This window comes from Crotalus tigris, unplaced genomic scaffold (assembly GCF_016545835.1).
Source record: "Crotalus tigris isolate CLP2741 ecotype Arizona unplaced genomic scaffold, ASM1654583v1 scf7180000018759.1681925, whole genome shotgun sequence".
In the NCBI taxonomy this organism is placed as follows: domain Eukaryota; kingdom Metazoa; phylum Chordata; class Lepidosauria; order Squamata; family Viperidae; genus Crotalus; species Crotalus tigris.
Genome location: NW_024097185.1, coordinates 1,085,010 through 1,103,215, shown reverse-complemented (window position 1 = coordinate 1,103,215; position 18,206 = coordinate 1,085,010). Strand labels below are relative to the sequence as shown.

Below are 18,206 nucleotides of genomic sequence, written 5' to 3'. Positions count from 1 at the left end.
GGTGACAAGCAACAGGGAGAAAGCAGAACTATTTAACTCATTTTTTGCATCTGTCTTCAAACAAAGGGAAAAAACAGTCCAACCTATCAAAAACAGTACCATAAAAAACAGATTAGAAACACAAGTTAAGATAGGCAAGAAAATGGTAAGTGAGCACCTGTCCAGCCTAGAGGAGTTCAAATGTCCAGGACCAGATGGATTACACCCCAAGATTCTCAAGGAACTGGCAGATGTAATCTCAGAACCACTGAACTATATTTTTCAAAAATCCTGGAGCACTGGGGAACTACCAGAGGAATGGAAGAGAGCTGATGTAGTTCCCATCTTCAAAAAAGGGGGAAAAAATGATCCAGAAAACTACAGATCTATTAGCCTGAACCTCAATACCTGGGAAGATTCTGGAAAAGATAACCAAGCAACGAATCAGCGAATATCTAGAGGCAAACAAAGTCATAACCAAAAGCCAACATGGATTTGTCAAAAACAGATCATGCCAGAAAAATCTTATTGCATTCTTTGACCAAGTGACAAAATTAGTGGACCAGAGGAATGCTGTGGATATAATTTACTTGGACTTCAGTAAGGCATTTGATAAAGTAGATCACAACCTACTACTTGATAAGATAGAAAAATGTGGGTTAGACAGCATTACCACCAGATGGATTTGTAGCTGGCTGACCGGCCGTACTCAGCGTGTGGTCCTCAACGGAACTGCATCTACATGGAGGAAAGTGTGTAGTGGGGTGCCCCAGGGCATTGTTCTAGGCCCAGCGCTCTTCAATATCTTCATCAACGATTTGGACGAGGGGATAGATGGGGAAATCATCAAATTTGCAGACAACACCAAGCTGGCAGGAATAGCCAACACTCCAGAAGACAGGCTTAGGATACAGGAGGATCTGGACAGACTTGAACACTGGGCGCTATCTAACAAAATGAAATTCAATGGTGAAAAAAGTAAGATTCTACATTTAGGCAAGAAAAACCAAATGTACAGGTATAGTATAGGGGGTACCTTGCTCAATAGTAGTAACTGTGAGAGGGATCTCGGAGTCCTAGTGGACAATCACTTAAATATGAGCCAGCAGTGTGCTGTAGCTGCCAAAAAGGCCAACACAGTGCTAGGCTGCATTAACAGAGGGATAGAATCAAGATCACGTGAAGTATTAATGCCACTCTACAATGCCTTGGTAAGGCCACACTTGGAACACTGCATCCAGTTTTGGTCACCACGATGTAAAAAAGATGTTGAGACTCTAGAAAGAGTACAGAGAAGAGCAACAAAGATGATTAGGGACTGGAGGCTAAAACATATAAGGAACGGTTGCTAGAATTGGGTATGTCTAGTTTAACGAAGAGAAGGACAAGGGGGGACATGATAGCAGTATTCCAATATCTCAGGGGCTGCCATAAAGAAGAGGGAATTAAGCTATTTTCCAAAGCACCTGAAGGCAGGACAAGAAGCAACGGGTGGAAACTAATCAAGGAGAGAAGCAACCTAGAACTAAGGAGAAACCTCCTGACAGTTAGAACAACTAACCAGTGGAACAACCTGCCTCCACAAGCGGTGAATGCTCCAACACTGGAAGTTTTTAAGAAGAGACTGGACAGCCATTTGTCTGAAATGGTATAGGTTTCCTGCCTGAGCAGGAGGTTGGACTAGATGACCTCCAAGGTCCCTTCCAACATTTTTATTGTTGTTGCTGTTGTTGTTTATAAATCTTAATATTATCCAAACCTAGAAACATTATAAAATATGAAAATTGTTAAGTATGGCTTAACCAAACAGTAGTGTTGCTTATTTCACACAGTAATATTACCTTCACTTTCTTTGACATGCAAACCACAGCATGCTCAGAGTTCAGTTTTTGTGTGATATATGACTCACCAATGGCAATGGCCCAGTAAAGCTCTGATCCATTCAATAACTCACCACATGCAATGGCAGAATAAGTAGGTGATCCTGGTACTTGTAGCAAAATCCGAAATGGAGCAACACGTGCATTAGAATCAAGTACAGCATCCAGAGCTCCTACTAGACGACCTAGACGAAAAGGGTAGTTGAAAAATAAACTTTTACTCGCAATGTATGTCAATGAAACTAAATTTTTTTGTTAAAAACTAACACACTACTAGGAATAAGCAAGAAATGGAATGGGAGAAACTTGTGTTAATTATGTTTATGAGATTCAATTTAGCCAGCAATATTACTTCTAATCACAGGATTGAAATCACTGTTCTGTAGTCAGATTTAGTAGGAGTGGCAGAATATGTGGGCAGAATTAAAATAGGGATCAGCCTGAAATCCCTAGGTAGCCACAAGCAGACTAAGTCCACCTCCCCTTGAATTCAATTGACACTTTTCTAACTCTAAGCAGGTCTTAACAATTGGTTGAGAAGATTCCTGTGCATAGGCATTTTAGCAATAAATCAGTTTAATTGGACTTTCATGTGTTTGCACCTAACAGAATTTAAGTCTTGAGAATTTTGTTGTTAAAGATATAGCCCAGTAATGATAAAACTTGAAAATGATAAAACATTAATGCATTATCCACTGGCTTAGTAAATTATTGGCAAGACCAAAACTATACCTCCCTATGCACCTGTATTAAATTTCACTGCAGCCCATAAACAACATTTTTTTTCTGGGGCTAAGATATGAAACAATTGTGCCAATGGTTTCAATTTTTACAAGGAATATAACTACTGTATCATAACAGCATGGGGAGAAAATAGTAACAGTGCTTCCATGCAACATAGCACTTCTATTTTCATCAACTATTGCTTTAGTCTGATGATTAATTCTTCAAAAATCACCACTAGGCAAGCTTTGCATTTTAATGAGAACTATATTTAAGGGTATAGAAGGAAATATAATAAAAAAAACTAACTAGAAAAAAAATCAACTTCCTTTGGAGTTTACACATACTTGAATTAAAAAGTACAAACACCACTTTTTAAAACAGACAAATATCTAAAATATTTATTGGTAAAATTTATAGGCTGCCTGTCAACTCTAAAAATGAGCATATTTTAGATATTTGTCTGTTTTAAAAAGTGGTGTTTGTACTTTTTAATTCAAGTATATGTGAACTTGAGGAAGCTGATTTTTTTTCTAATCTAGTTTTTGTTCCATATATCTTTGATTATATTTCCTTCTATACCCTTAAACATAGTTCTCAAAGTAACTCTGGGTGGCTTACAATCATAGAAAATTAAAACTATATAAACTAAAAACATAAATAAGTTAATATAAAATCCAGAACATCACGGCCCAATTAAAAGTTGGGGAAAGTGAGAGCAGGATGGGGGAGAGGTAGGATCTGTTGTTAATCAATCAATCGTCTGCACTGTAATATTCCCCCTTTGGGGCCCCAAGTTAACTGGCAGAGTGAGGTCTTTAGGATCTTCCAGAAGGTCAGGAGGGTCAGGGCCAACCTCATACTGGGGGCAAAGATGTTTTGCAGGGCAGGTGTGGTGGCAAAATGGTTCTTCTCCTGGACCTCACTCATCAGAATAATTAGGCTGATGAGGTCCACAGCATGCCTCCTCTGCTGGCACAGGTACAATAGTTGTGTTGGAAGCACTGAAGTGCTTCTGAGCTGAAAGGATTGGATGGTGACATCAACACTGCCCGGGGGACGCCCAGTTGGGGGTTCCTTTCACATCTCTGTTGCATTACCCACCAAAGTGGTACCCATTATCTACTTGTGGACACTCACTTTCAAACTGCTGGGTCAGCAGAAGCTGGAGTATATAATAGAAGCTCACCCCACTCAGCAGCAGCAACAGGGTCTCAAATGTGAGCCTGCTGGGACAGGTGGGACAGGCCAATCCCAATGGGATGAGATGATCTCTCAAGTAGCCTGGACCCATGCCATGAAGGGCTTTAAAGGTGGTTACCAACACCTTGAATTGCAACCGGAAGCAGACTGACAGCAAATGCAGCTTGCGTAGGAGTAGTGTAACATGGGCCATTCTTAGAGCCCCAAGAACTACCCAAGCCATTGCACTCTGTACCAGTTTGGGCTTCTGAATATTCTTCAAGGGTAGCCCCATGTAAAGCATATTACAGAAGTCCAACCCATGAGATGACTTGGGCCTGAATGAATGAGAAAAGGGACTCATGAATCAGGAAAGCTGCAACTGGTGCACAACCTGAAGTTGAGCAAAGGCTCTCCCAGCCACAACTACCATCTGCACTTCGAACAGGAATCACAAATCCAGGAGAACCCCTAAGTTGTAGACTGAATGTATTATTTATTAATTATATTGTATGTATAAGCACTGTATGTATAATGGAATATACACCAGGAAAAATAGCGGGAAAAAGTTTTTGCAACACAGAACTTTCCCAGAGAGAAAATCAGATTAAGAGACTTTGCAGTGCTGAGCTAGATATACCTACCATAGTAATTTTAAAAGTTACAGCTTTAGTTTGGCAAGATTCTGTCTACTAGATGCAAGCAAATAAGGACTGAACTCAATTGGACTTTGCTGTGTTGTCTCTGAGCTTGGCTTGACACTAAGGTCTTATCTCTAATACGGATAGGGAGCTGGAATGGGCCAAATCTAAAATAGGCTTCAAGATATAACTTTAGAAAATGGATAGCATACATGAGATGAAAAAGCAATCTTGTTGAAAGTATTATTTACTTCAAGAAAATAATACAGCATTCTATTGCAAGAAATCTTAGTGCCAAATAAGTGTTGACAATCTACTTAAGTAGGTTAGGAGAATCAGTAGTTCAGTTTGCATAAATCTAGGATATGTATACAAGAATGAAACTTAACAACTCTTAACAATGAACCCAACAGAAAATATCACATATGCGTACTTCTTGTTTCATACTTGTTCAATTCCTCTTTCACAACTGAATTATTGGTCTCATAATCCAGTTGTTTTGCTTTAATCTTTTCATTACTTATTTTATATATAACAAATCAGTAATAAAACAAAAAATATTCTGCACTGTAAATACAGTATAACCCATCTTTAAGTTTATTTATTTTATCTATTTTAAATATGTCTGTTCTACAATTGATTTGGTCATAGTGAGATTTTTTTTTAAAAAAAAAAAGTAATATAAACTACATATAGAGTGTCTCAGTTGTTGACAGCACCTGGTTAGTCCCAGCTGGGTTCAGAAGCCAAGAAATATGGGGTTTGTTTAGTAATTGGATGTGAAATCTCAATAATCCACAAAGCCAACAAGAGTTGTAACAAAAACATTGTTAAAAATCTTATAACAAAAACCTACAACCTAGTAAATGCTAATTTAATACAGAAACTAGATAACCTGATAAAGAGAACCCATAACAACCTAACCAAGAAATATAAAATCGCAAAAGAAAAACAGTGGTAGATGAAAAGCAATGGGTCCATTCTCCCATGCTTCTATGGACATCTACAAATACATAAACCTTACATACCTCTTCATTCAATTGCATTGTTATCAGGAAGCCCAATAACATACAACATAGCTACTTACAAAACAGCTTGAACATCTCACAGAGAGGAACAAATATTCTATCAGCTCCCCACTACATTGCCTCAAGAAAATAAAAGAGCCAATAACAGAAGTATAGGAGATTATGGTTTCATTTGATGTCATAGCACTGTTTGTATCCATAGACACAAAACTACTAAAAGAATCCCTGTTAGCAGTACTAAACAACACATCTAACCTAATCAAATAGACTAAGATCAAAATGCCTAGAATCATGGATCTCATCAACTTCTGCCTCACTACCTAGTTTCAGTTTGACATACAAATATACCAAAAGATCAGAGGAACACCCATGGGAATGATTTTCAGGTATCATAGCAGAGACCATAATACAACAACTAGAAAATATAGTTCTCCCATTTATGCAGCCAAAAATATGATCTGTTATGTAGATAACTGTCTTTATAAAAAAAGGGGGGAAAAAGAATACACAATCAACATCTTCAAAGGAATAAAATCCACAAGGGAAGAAGAAAACAACAACATATTCCCTTCCTGGATATCCTCATGAGCAGAGGAAATGGTAGCAAATTAGAAACATAAATCTATCGAAAAACCATCCACACTAGCCAAATGCTCCATTACCAAAGTAACAACCCAAATTCCCAGAAGAGGAGCTTTGTAACATTATTCAGATGAGCACTAATGCACTGCAATTGCACTCAGAACATCAGAAAAAAAAACAGACCACCTATATAACATGTTTCAACAAAATGGATACCCATGCAACTTTATCAAAAAGTATTTGATCAATCAAGCCACTACAGCACAACTAACACAAGCTATGACAAGGATAATACTGCCATACATCAAAAACATCTCAGAGACAACTAAAAGATTATTATAACCACAGAGCATCACTGTAGCACAGAATCCAACTAAAACCCTCCGAAACATTTTAAGTGAACTAAAAGACCCAGTAGCCCAAGAAGAAAAAAATCAGGAATTATCTACAAACACACAATGGAAGGATTGTTAACGGCCAATAAAGGTAGTCCTTGACATACAGTATGACTGTATTGGAGCCCAGCCATTGGAGTCATATGTCATGATGATCATAAACCCGATTTGATTTTTGCAGTGATTATTAAGCAAACACAACAGTAGTAAAATAAATGCTGTGGTCATTAAATTCTCTGTCGTTAAGTGACCCCATTGTTTGCTATGGCACAGTTTTGCTGAAAAATGGAGGTAACTTCCATATTTAGCAAAACCATAATAAAATGTAGTCATCTGACTGTAGGACACTATAAATGTCTCTAAATGTGGGCATGTTGCTGAGCGCCTGAAGTGCAATCATGTGACTGTACTCTCCTGTCTATTGCCTGGACTGAAGCAACTGTCAACTGCCAGTTTGGGCAACAGAAAGGGAATTTCTGTAAGATGTGCAAATCAGGAAGTAAACATTGCTAAATTCCCCTAAATACTCATGCAGTGTAGCTGCTATATAATATATTTCCAGTGTAGCTGCTATATAATAATGCTTGTACAAAAATTTCTCATCATTTTAGTCAAGTATGGTTTCTAAACTTTGTCCTAACTCTGTGAGATTTGGAATGAAGGGCTGTATTCAGAAAAGAAAAAAGGAATTCTTGAAGTATGAATGACTTTTCATCAATATTAAAATGGGAAATGCTATTTATTTATATACTGCCTTAATATTTTTATAAATATCTCAAGGCAGTGAATATATCTAATACTCCTTCCTCTTCCTATTTTACTCACAGCAATAACCTTGTGAGGCGGATTGGGCTGAGAGACAGTTACAGGATCAAAGACACCCAGCTGGCTTCTATGCCTAAAGTGAGATTAGAACTCACTTTATATTTGTACAATCTAATCATTCATATGAATCTTCCTGAAATGGATCGTTTTGTAAGACAGGACACCTCTTTACCAAATAGTAGTCTGGAGGATCTGGAGGAAAACTAATCTGGAGGAATTAACTTAAATAATCTAAGTATGATCGAACAGGGTTTTTTTAAAAAAATAAAAATAATATCTTAAAATCCAAGCCGCTAAGAGCAGAAAGCCTGGGAGGTCTTCATCCTTCTCAGGGTGTTAACATATACAAAACAATCTGAATATCTGAAAACTCAATACAAATGTTATTTCTGATTTTTTTTAAAGGAACCTAATTTGTACTGTTTACTGATTCATTCATCTATCTGCAGCAAAACGAATCTTTCTAACATTGAATTTATTTCTTTTCATATACAATTTTAAAGATTCATCTAGCATTGAATTTCTTTCCATATGCTTATTTTAGGTGCTTTGAGTCAAGAGGTACTTAGAGAACAGCAATCAAACTTACTCCATCCTCATTCTTTACAGTCTGATAAATATCCTGCCGGCTGAAAATGGTGGAAGAGGCTATTTAGTAGAGAGAAGCTAAACAGCATTCTGCTACTGATGTGGGGATTTAAAAGAAGCCTGCAATATTTGCTTCATCATTTGCACTGACTTGTAAAGATAATGGCCATATCTGCATTACGTATATCTCGACTGAATATGCATGAAGCCTCTCTTCTACTCCTTTTGCAACAAACCAAAACTTTTTAAATTAATCTGTTTCCCATTTTTCCCTAAACTGTTGTTAATTGTTAGTGACTTTTGAATAAGTCAATGCACTTCAACTTAGCTTCAGATTGGCTTGTTATCTTGCTTGTTCCTAAACTATGGTTTCCCAATTTGGATGAAATAATCAGTTACACTTAATTAAAGGCTTCTTGGGTTATTTGGCTACTTGCAAAGGAGGATTGTCTATACTGCTAAAACATTTATCTGAATACAGTGGTGAAATATTGAAAAGATAGTAATGGCCAGATAAAGAATGGTTAAGTATTTTCATGCTTTATTTCTTGATCATGTACAGGTAGTCCTTTACTTATGACAATTGAGCCCAAAATTTCCACTGTTAAGCAAGGCAGTTGTTGCGTTATGACCCATTTTACGACCTTTCTGTCATAATTGTTAAGTGAATTGTGTTATCATTAAGCGCAGGGGTTTTTTTTGTCATAGAATGCACCAGAACAGAGTTCCGGCACTTTTTTACGGATTTTCCAGAGTTGCGTTCTTTTCCTATTGTTTCCCTACCTATACTCGGTTGCTTTTGAAAATGCCCCGCTGGCGGTATGGTGTGAGCGGGGTCCCCTCCGGTGCTGTCTGTCTCCTCTAGGAGGAGCCATAAGGCGCTGGAACACCACAGCCAGAGCGTGGCTTGATTGGCTGGGTCGGAGCATATTGTGTGGAAGCCGATGGTGCGGTGGGAGACACATGAACATGGAGGCCATCTTTCACGAGAGGGTGAGCGAGCCTTTTGTCTTCCCTTACAGAAGGTGGGGTGTGAGGGTAAAAAGAGGGCGAAGCGAGAGAAAAGAAAGGCGGCTGGCATGGAAACTTGCCCGACAGTGAAACTTTGCTGTTTCACTTCCTTGGGTAGTTCAAAGGCTGGGATGTCTACAAAAATCTCTTTTTAATCTTTTATACTTTATATTCAAACTGCAAAAGGGAAGAATAAGAATAAAGTCAATGTCTTGTGATTTGGAGGTATTATTATTATTAATAATATATATTAATTATGTATTGGTCAGATGTAAAGGTAGACCTACAGTATAAGGTTTAATCATTTCTATTTATTAAATTGGGTTTAATTTAAAGGTAAATTAAAAGTAATCTGTTCACTGACAAAGTTTCAACTTTATTTTTTTTCAAGCCAATATCCATATTAAACTCCAAATGTAACTTTTTCCACCTTGTTTGACAACTTCTTAAAAATAATTCAATCTTTTACAAACAACCAAATTTTGTTTTATTGGGCCAATTTCATTCCACATAGAAAGCTGATATTTCCATTCATTAAACTAAATGGGTATGCCGGTGGTAAATGTCCCAAAAAATTAATAAAATGCCTTCTTGTAATTTAAAGCCGCATAGTGCATAGTAACATTAATAGTATTAACTTACTTTGAACAAAATCCTAGTCTTTTAGATACACTAAAAATTGAAGGTTTTTTTTTTTTTTCAACTAAAAGGTAAACCTTGTAAGGTAGGCAAGGCGGGTTGTATGATTTGTGTTGAGTTCCGGCACTTTTTTTTTTTTTTTACAAAAAAATTACTGATTAAGCGAATCTGGTTTCCTGAATTAATTTTGCTTCTCTAAAGCTGTTTGGAAATGGTGATTACATGACTCTAGGGCAGAGCAAGCAACAATTGCCAAGTGCCGAAATTTTAGTCATGTGATCATAGAGATGCTGAGACAATCGTTAAGTATAAAAACCGGTCATAAGTGACATTTAGTAGTACTCCTGTATCTTCAAACAGTTGCTAAACAAATGGTTGTAAGTTGAGACTACCTGTATGTATGTATGTATGTATGTATATATATGAGCCAGCAATTGTCCTGTGCCTTGTTTTCATTTGTATATTATCACTCTGAATAGAGGGAAAGGAAAACTAAATGACTCTTTAGTTGATATTGTACCCAAGAAGTCTAAAAATACAGAATTCAATTATCGTAAAATAATAATTAGGATGAGAAGTCTGGCCTTGCAGGAGGATCTGAATTGAGTTGACACTACTTTCATTTCTAAGGATGCGCTTATAATAAAATAAAAAGGAAATCACTTGCCTGAATGATCGGTTGAAATAATAATGGATTTGTTTACATATAACAAGACCTGAAACATTTGCTGGAAAGCCCATAAGCAAGAATTCCTAGAGATCTGTGCTGCAATATTGTTCTGGTTTTAGAGTCTAGGTCTAGGAGATATTAAACATATTTTTCTGGAAAATGTAAATCTATTAAAGTTTGAAACAATCAGATAATATCCACAGTTAGGATTACTGTAATTATTTTTATTTAAAAATTAAAAAAAAATGATTATTTAATTATGGCAGCCAAAACTGTAATTGTGGAATACAGGAAAACCTTAGATAATAATATCTGAGATGGCTATTAGTAAAGTTTCTTCAATTAGAAAAAAAATCACAGGTAAAATAATGAGATTTCAGAAGCAGGTACCACAATTTTATCAAACTTGATTGGATTTTATGAGTTACATTAATAGCAATAGATGTATTCCTTATGGTATACTTCACACACACTCACTCACACTCACACACACACACACACACACAATTTAGTGAGACACCTTTTTTTAGTTTCATACTGCTGAAAATTTGTAATTGAATTCAGTAGTATAATCACAATATTCTCTCATTAGATTATTCTAACATTCCCTTATCATTGAAAGCCACTTTGGTCTAGTGGTTAAGGCACTGGGCTAGAAAGCAAGAGACTGTGAGTTTAGGTCTCACCTTCACAATGAAAGCCAGCTGTGTGACCTTGGGCTAAGTCACTCTTTCTCAGCCCAACTCACCTCCCAGGGTTATTGTTGTGGGGAAAATAGAGGAGGGTATTGTGCTGGATATGTTCACTGCCTTGAGTTATTTGTAAAAAAAAATAATGGCAGTATATAAACAAACAAACATTTTGTTAAAAACGGAGAGTGTTATATTTAAAATAGAGACAATACGACAGCTGGTGACAAATTGCTGTATGTTTGTTTCAAATGTGTGTCATGTCTGTCATAAAAGTTGGAATCAAGCTATCTCCAATTTTACTAATGCAGGGGTGTCAAACTGCCAGCCCGCGGGCCAGATGCATCATGGCGAAACCATGCCCACCCCATTGCCGGCAATAGAAAAAAAAGTTGTGATACATTGTGACATGTCACGTGACATTGCTAGTTTGATACCTCTGGTCTAATGCATATTTTCAAAAAGTGATGTTTTAAAACATTTAAGCTTTAACTAAGAAAGAATCTTTATATATGCTAAATCTTGCTTACATATAACATTTAATCAGGAGCACACCAACACATCCAGTGACAATATGTTATCCATATGTGATATGGAATGAATATCAAAATGCAATATAAACTTCAACGAAGCTAGTAAAAATATTTTTGAAAAACCTGTAAGTTTGATGGGTAGATTTCATGAATCAAGAGTTAGGGTGCATCCTAACCTTTTAAATCCAACTGATTTTGGTATGAGATTTTCAACACATACATTTATTTATACAGCACCTTATAAATATGTTTTTACGGATATGAGGGGTCTCTGAAATGTACTTAAAATATGGGAGGCATAGCACAGGAAAACATAAGAAAGGGGAAAAGGAAGCATGAATAAAAAAGGAAATACTGTGGGCTTACTTTAATTATATGTATTTTGGCATAATAATAAAGAAAAAAGGAGCAACCTGGTGCTCCATAAATTTTAGATTATCATAATAGCCTGCTGTTTATGCTAGAAAGGACTGATAATGAAAAAGCAAAATGTCTGTGAAGCACTTATACTTTCAGTAAAGCACAGCAGGATTTGGAACCTTCTCTTGCTCTCACTGCCATCATGTGATTGCTAAAACACTATATTTTTCATGAGATCTCAAACTTTCTCACAATTAAAGCAATTTTTTTAAATAGGTAAAGCAAGACAGCTTCTTTTGGATAAAGCAGATATTTTACTGCTCAAAGATATTATACATACATATGAACTACAAAAACTAAGGAAATGGATCAACATTTCAAGGAAAAGGAGAATTTTAAGAGAAAATAATAGAGTTTATGGATGCAATTTGGGAGGCTGTTACAACTATGGCTCAGTCTTTAATTTTAACTGCATTATTTCCATAAACTTTAAAGTCTGTAATCTTCTCACACCAGTTTCATAAAAGTAGGACATTCCTTCTTATAGTAATCATAATTGGCTACAAAGAATGTTATCATCTGAATCCCTTGTGACAATCTCAAAGACACTTCCACCTTTATAAAGCTGTTTAACAATGTGTTCAAACATCCAGAGTTATCACATAATAGCAACTGGAAAATTAACAAATTTCTTAATGACTGTGAATGTTAATAGTTTAAAATAAAACTTTATAGACATTAATATATAAGTATTGTCAAGACAGTTGGCACATTAAATAATACCCTTCAAATTATATCTTTCTCAAAACTAGATTTATCAGGATTTGATAGGGGTGGCGAAAAATTGATCTAGTCAGGAAATAAATTTCAGTAGATTTAGTACTCTTTTTGTCTTGTGTTTAAAATATTTAGCATCATGTTTCAGCCTAACTGAAACATGTTTAATAGTTTAATAGTTGTTAAATTACCACTGCAAATTATTTTTTTGTAAAGACTTCAGACTTGTTAACATATCTTGGGGAAATGGTTGCATACACATATAGCACTAAATGAGAACATTTTAACCACTGTTTGTGAAACAAGCCACCTAGTTGGCACAATTTAAACAATAACTTGTGTGTTCATACCTCATCCTAAGCCATGCAATGATAGGGTAAAGCACAACATAGCCAGTGAATTCTATAAATTAATTATATATGATATAAATAATCTGTAGAAAAATATGAGAAACCTGATAATATAAATTAAGAAGTGATATAGAACATGGCACCATCAGAAACACTGAAGGATGAAAATAAATTAAAGATGTATCACCTTCATCTCAATTTTAATATTTTCCTATTGCTTATTATCAGCACATGATATTTATAAGTATATTATTCATAAATATACTCCTTTTTGTTACCAGGACAAATAACAGGGATTTCTATTAGTAAAGATAGTATCAAATAGACAAAATAGGAAAGCTGGATAAATGGAGCCAAATGGGCATTACAAGTGGCTTGAAAGGATCAATGAAACTTGAAAAATTCCAGTTTTGAAATCCACTATCACTTCTATATACAGCAATGCATTTTAATTATAAGGTAAGTACAGAGGTAATTTGGGCTACTGAAGTATATTGTAGAAGTATTACTATTTATATCTGAGAAATAAATTCAAGGTGCATAATTGCATTTTTAACAATCAGGACAAAATTGACACTACTAGCTTAGGAATTTCTGGTGTTTTCTGCATAGTTAATTCATAGAGGTACACTGTGTTCAAACATCATTAAGCCATAATGATATTTGTTTGGCTTTGACTTATCATATTATATGAATCAAACATAATTAAAATAAGAGCTTAGTTTAATAACTGAACCTAACTATAATCTATATTGAAACTGGTTCATAGACAAAGAAAATGCATGTAAGTTAGTCAACAACTAATTTCACAACTAGTTGGCTGGCTGTGAGCCAAGTCATTGTGGACTCTTAGTGACCACAAATTATGTGGAAAGCTATCATACCATCATTGTAGTAAAAAAATTGTCAACAATATTAAAAATAATGAGTTTATTTCTATAATTGGCATACTTTAGTTTCACCATGACTATTCTGAACCATGACTATGTTAAATAAGTTAAATGTAAGTTAAATAATAAATATTATTTAATACTTTATTATTATTTAGGATATTTTCAAATATATTTGATCTTTGTTGAAGAGTATTTTTGTAACAAGCAAAAGCAATTAAGAAAAAGTGCTTGTATATATTGGTTTAAAATAAACTTCTATATCCATAATTATACCTTCAAAACCTATACTAGAAGTTATAGAACTAAAGGTAGGATTTACTTAAGTTTAGCATTTAAAAATACAGTGTCTATTGCTATATACTGCATAGGTGATGGAGATGTTTACATATGATAATTCTTGAAAATGTTTTCCTGCTTTGTTTCATGCTACAACCCATCTTAAATACATATATTATTTCCTTCCAAATTGTTTCAAGATCAGTTTCAAGTTCTCTCTTGTGAACTGTGCTTTTCAAATAAATTTTTTATTTCCCTTTTATTTTTTCTCAAGAGCTGTGAGGTACTGAAACAACACATCCTAGGTATTATAAGTCTTGGTGTCTTGCAAGAATCAGGTTTTCAAAAAACATAAAGAAAGTTTTATTTTATTGGATATATTCTACGTTTTTCCAAAATGGACTTAGGAAGTTTACATTGCGAGACAGTATAGAGAGAATTAGGTATCCATTATACCAACGCCAACCCACCCATCTCCTTCGGAGGAAAAGGAAAGCCAGTATTTGCAGACCAAGTTCTTTCGCCGGGCTTCCTGGCTGAATCTGCCTACGCAGGGTTTTTTTTTTTTCTTCCTGCTCTCCTTTCCCACCTCGGGCACAGGACCAGGCCTTTCCCTCCTCGTCCCCGCGGAAGTTCCTTTCTCCGCCTCCGCCTCCTTGCCCCTCAAGAGGGCGCCGGGATGTAGAAACGGGGAGGCTGAGGCTCTCTTGCAGCACCTCGAAGTCCAGGAGACTTCGTTGTGGCGTCGAGACCCCTTTGTGGGACAGCAAGAGAAGCCCGATGGGCCTCCCTCTAGAAGGGGTCGAAGGAATGGGTTCTTTCCAGGCTAAGAACTGGCCCCCGCTCCTCTTGCACCTGAGTGGTTCACAGGCAACTCCTACGCTTTCCCCTGCTGATTTATGCGCGGCCGCCTGGAAGGAATCGCTCTTCCTCCGCCTCTCCGCCCAGGGCCCGCTCTGCCCTTTCCCTCCCCAGTCCGGCAGGAACGGCCGAACGACCCCCCCCCTCCCCGGGCGCTCCGTACCGGTGAACCGACCGCCACCGTCGCCGTGTCCCCGCCGGCGCTGCAGCACGAAGTAGCCGCTATTTTTCTGGGTCACCCAGAGCTTGAGGGCGTTTTTCAGGAGCACCTCCTCGGGCTTCAGCCACATCTTCCCGCCGAGCTGTAGCTCGCCCCGCTACCAGGGTTACATCGCCCGCCACCGCTCCAGCCGCGTCCGCGAGAGATCAAGCGAGCCAGTCCCTTCTCCCTGCCTCCCTCCGCCCCAAGTCCGGGGGAGGAGTTGCCGCTCCGGGTCTTTGCCTCTCGAGGGGCTGGACGCTCCTTGCCCGGAAGGCTGCCTGGGAGAGCGAACGAGGCGCTGGAGCGATCAGGCTACAGCCGAGGCGGTCCGCACCCCTCTGCCCTTCGTAGGTGCGCCTCCGCCGGAGAGAGAAGTCTGGCCTCCGCGGGAGGGGGGGAAAAACGAAAAAAGGAAATCCACAGCCTGCCTGGGTGGTTCGTCTCTAGACTGTAGCCGACTGAGAATAGGCCAGGCAGAGTTTCTACGCAATTTTGCCTGCTGTCCCAAAGGACAAAGCTCTTGGAAACAAGGTTTGGTCGCACCCAATAAATAGCGACTCTGAACATATGTAGAAAGCAGCTTCCTTTCCCTCTATGTGACTCATCTCTTAAGGATCGGGAGCGTGAGAGAATTCCCCTTTTCCAAAGCCAGGAAGGTGTTGTATCAAATGGTTGTCATACTTCTTGGTTTCGAAATGAACTACTGGAAATAGGAGCTGTGGATGGCTAAAACAAAGTAATTATAATCAGCAACTTAATTTCATCACACATTAAATGTATTTTTGCATACTCATACTAGCGATTCAGATGGATTATCTATTTCTTGTGTATACTAGAGGATGAAAAAAAGAGAATTTGTCACTAACATATACTGTAAGGACAGATAATGAAGGCCAAGCTCAGAAGTCCCAAATGACCAACCAAAATAGGGGTTGTGTCAGCAATAGATCAATACTTGGACCAAGATAATAGACAATAAGTATGAATGTTGGAAATACTATATATAGGCTTGAAATTATTAGCAGGGAAACAGTATAAAAAGATCTAAGTGGGACTAAGTTTTATATGTGGGAGAAGCTTGCAAAAATGAAGTGATTAAAAATGTAGTGGCAGTTGGGCAGTGTCTTGGAAGTTGCTGACCATTCCATTCTAAGTTCTATGATCCAAAGCAGGACACAGCTCAACTTGTACCTGTCAATGCATGTACACATGTAAGTAGAAGTAGTGTATACCTTTTTTTAATGAAAATTATCAGCACTTTTGATCAGTGACGTCATCAAAGTAAACAAACCCACGTGCTGATTACGTCAACAGGGCACAGCCCTAAAAGGAAGTGACGTGCTCAGCCCCCACCCTCCGGATGTGACGTTTTGGCCTAATCCCATCAAGATTGGCAGTCAATCCTCTGGGTACATGATTAGGTTAACCCTAGACTAATTCTATGGACATTCAAAACCAAAAAGAGCTAAGTAAAGTGAATAATTAGCAGAGGCCTGTGTTTTTGGGGAACAAGCCCTACTTTGGGGAGCTGTTAACCCTAGACTATTTCTATGGACATTCAAAACCCAAAAGAGCTAAGTGAATAATTAGCAGAGGCCTGTGTTTTTGGGAAACAAGCCCTACTTTGGGGAGCTGTGAAATAAAAAATAAAAAAAGGCTTTTTATTTCTAATCATTCTAGCCTAACGATGCTTTTAATTTTTGTGGAGTTTTAAAAATCAGTGCCTCAAAAGCTGGGGAAAAAGAAGCCCCTGAAAGGCAGCCAGAGCCTGCATTTAACCCCTTTTTTCTAAAAGATATTTTTTTCTAAAAGGTATTTATGTCTAGGTGGTTTTAAAAGCATTTCCTCGAATGCAGGGGGAAAAACAAACAAACACAGCCCCTTTTAAAACCCACAGCTGGTTTTTACCTTTGTAAAAAATCTAAACACACATATTTTGCCATTTGTACCCCGAATAAAATTTATTCTGCCCGCCTTCCCACTATAGCAAAAGACAAGGAATATTAACAGGAATTAAAATGCTCACAAGAGGCAAGCAGCCAACCAGGCTCACAAGAGGCAAGCAGCAAGCAGCCATGCCTGTCTGTCTGCTAGTAAAAAAAAAGAAGGGGTAGGCCTTGTTTGGGATGTGCCCGGGCATGTCATGCTCCCCGTGATCTGGGCATGCGCAATGCTCAAGGGCGTGTCATTGCAAGGGGCAGGGGAGTTTGCTCCCCGTGATCTGGGCATGCGCAATGCTCAAGGGCGTGTCATTGCAAGGGGCAGGGGAGTTTGCACGGGCAGGGACATGCCCGGGCATGTCATGCTCCCCGTGATCTGGGCATGCGCAATGCTCAAGGGCGTGTCATTGCAAGGGGCAGGGGAGTTTGTGTGGGCAGGCCTGAACAGCTAGCGATTTAACCCCAGCAGTCTTTTGAAGATGGCAGCCTCTGATGGAGATTTGTTTGATGTAAATTTGACCCCCAAACCACCCAAGCGTGGGCGCAGAATAAGAAAAGGACCTGAGTTATACAGTTTCATTGAAGAGAACAAACTTATAAAACCTTGTTATTGCAGATTCTGCAAAACATCAAATGGTAAGTAAATATATATATATAAAAATTAAGAAAACAGTATTTTGATTGGTTGAAACAGCAAGCCTAAATCTAACTTATTTCCTGCTTTAGAAACGGCGGAGTCTCAAAATGCCAGCATGCCTCAGATTCTGAAAGCGTGTATTATTAAAATATTACACCACTGCTTAATGGGGTGTCTACAATCAGATGAAGACCACGTGGATGGTACCAGTGAAACAGAACATATTAAAAGCTTATGCTTTAGACTTTCTATGCCTCATGTTCTCTGGATCATCATCAGTATTTCTGACAAAATGAATAACTTATATTTCACCCAGGGTTCCCTTGATGAGGTCAAGACATTCATACAGCGTATCGAAAAGAGCCGTAAACCACTGTCATTAATGTCAAAGATTGAATCTGAATTGCCATTGTCTCTGAAGAGGCTCATATGCCAAAATGTAACAGAAATTAATTACAAGAATCTCTTAATGCTATGAAATTTATAATAAAATCAGTATGATGCAGTGGGTCGAAAAATTATGGTGACTGGCTCAATTTGTAAAA

At 37.7% G+C, this 18,206-nt stretch overlaps 1 protein-coding gene across 2 annotated transcripts in view; it reads right to left on the bottom strand.

Annotated features, from left to right (window-relative positions):
• Positions 1-15,810, bottom strand: part of TBC1D8 (TBC1 domain family member 8) — a 73,924-nt gene extending 58,114 nt beyond the window's left edge. The window contains exons 1-2 of one of the 2 annotated variants that reach the window (XM_039355783.1): positions 15,046-15,810; positions 1,934-2,044 (exon numbers count right to left, since the gene is read on the bottom strand). In XM_039355783.1, coding sequence (XP_039211717.1) covers positions 1,934-2,044; positions 15,046-15,172 — 238 coding nt within the window. In that variant the 5' untranslated portion in view covers positions 15,173-15,810. The remainder of the gene's footprint in view (positions 1-1,933; positions 2,045-15,045) is intronic. The other variant, XM_039355782.1, reaches the window with a different exon arrangement.
• Positions 15,811-18,206: the final 2,396 nt, after the last annotated feature.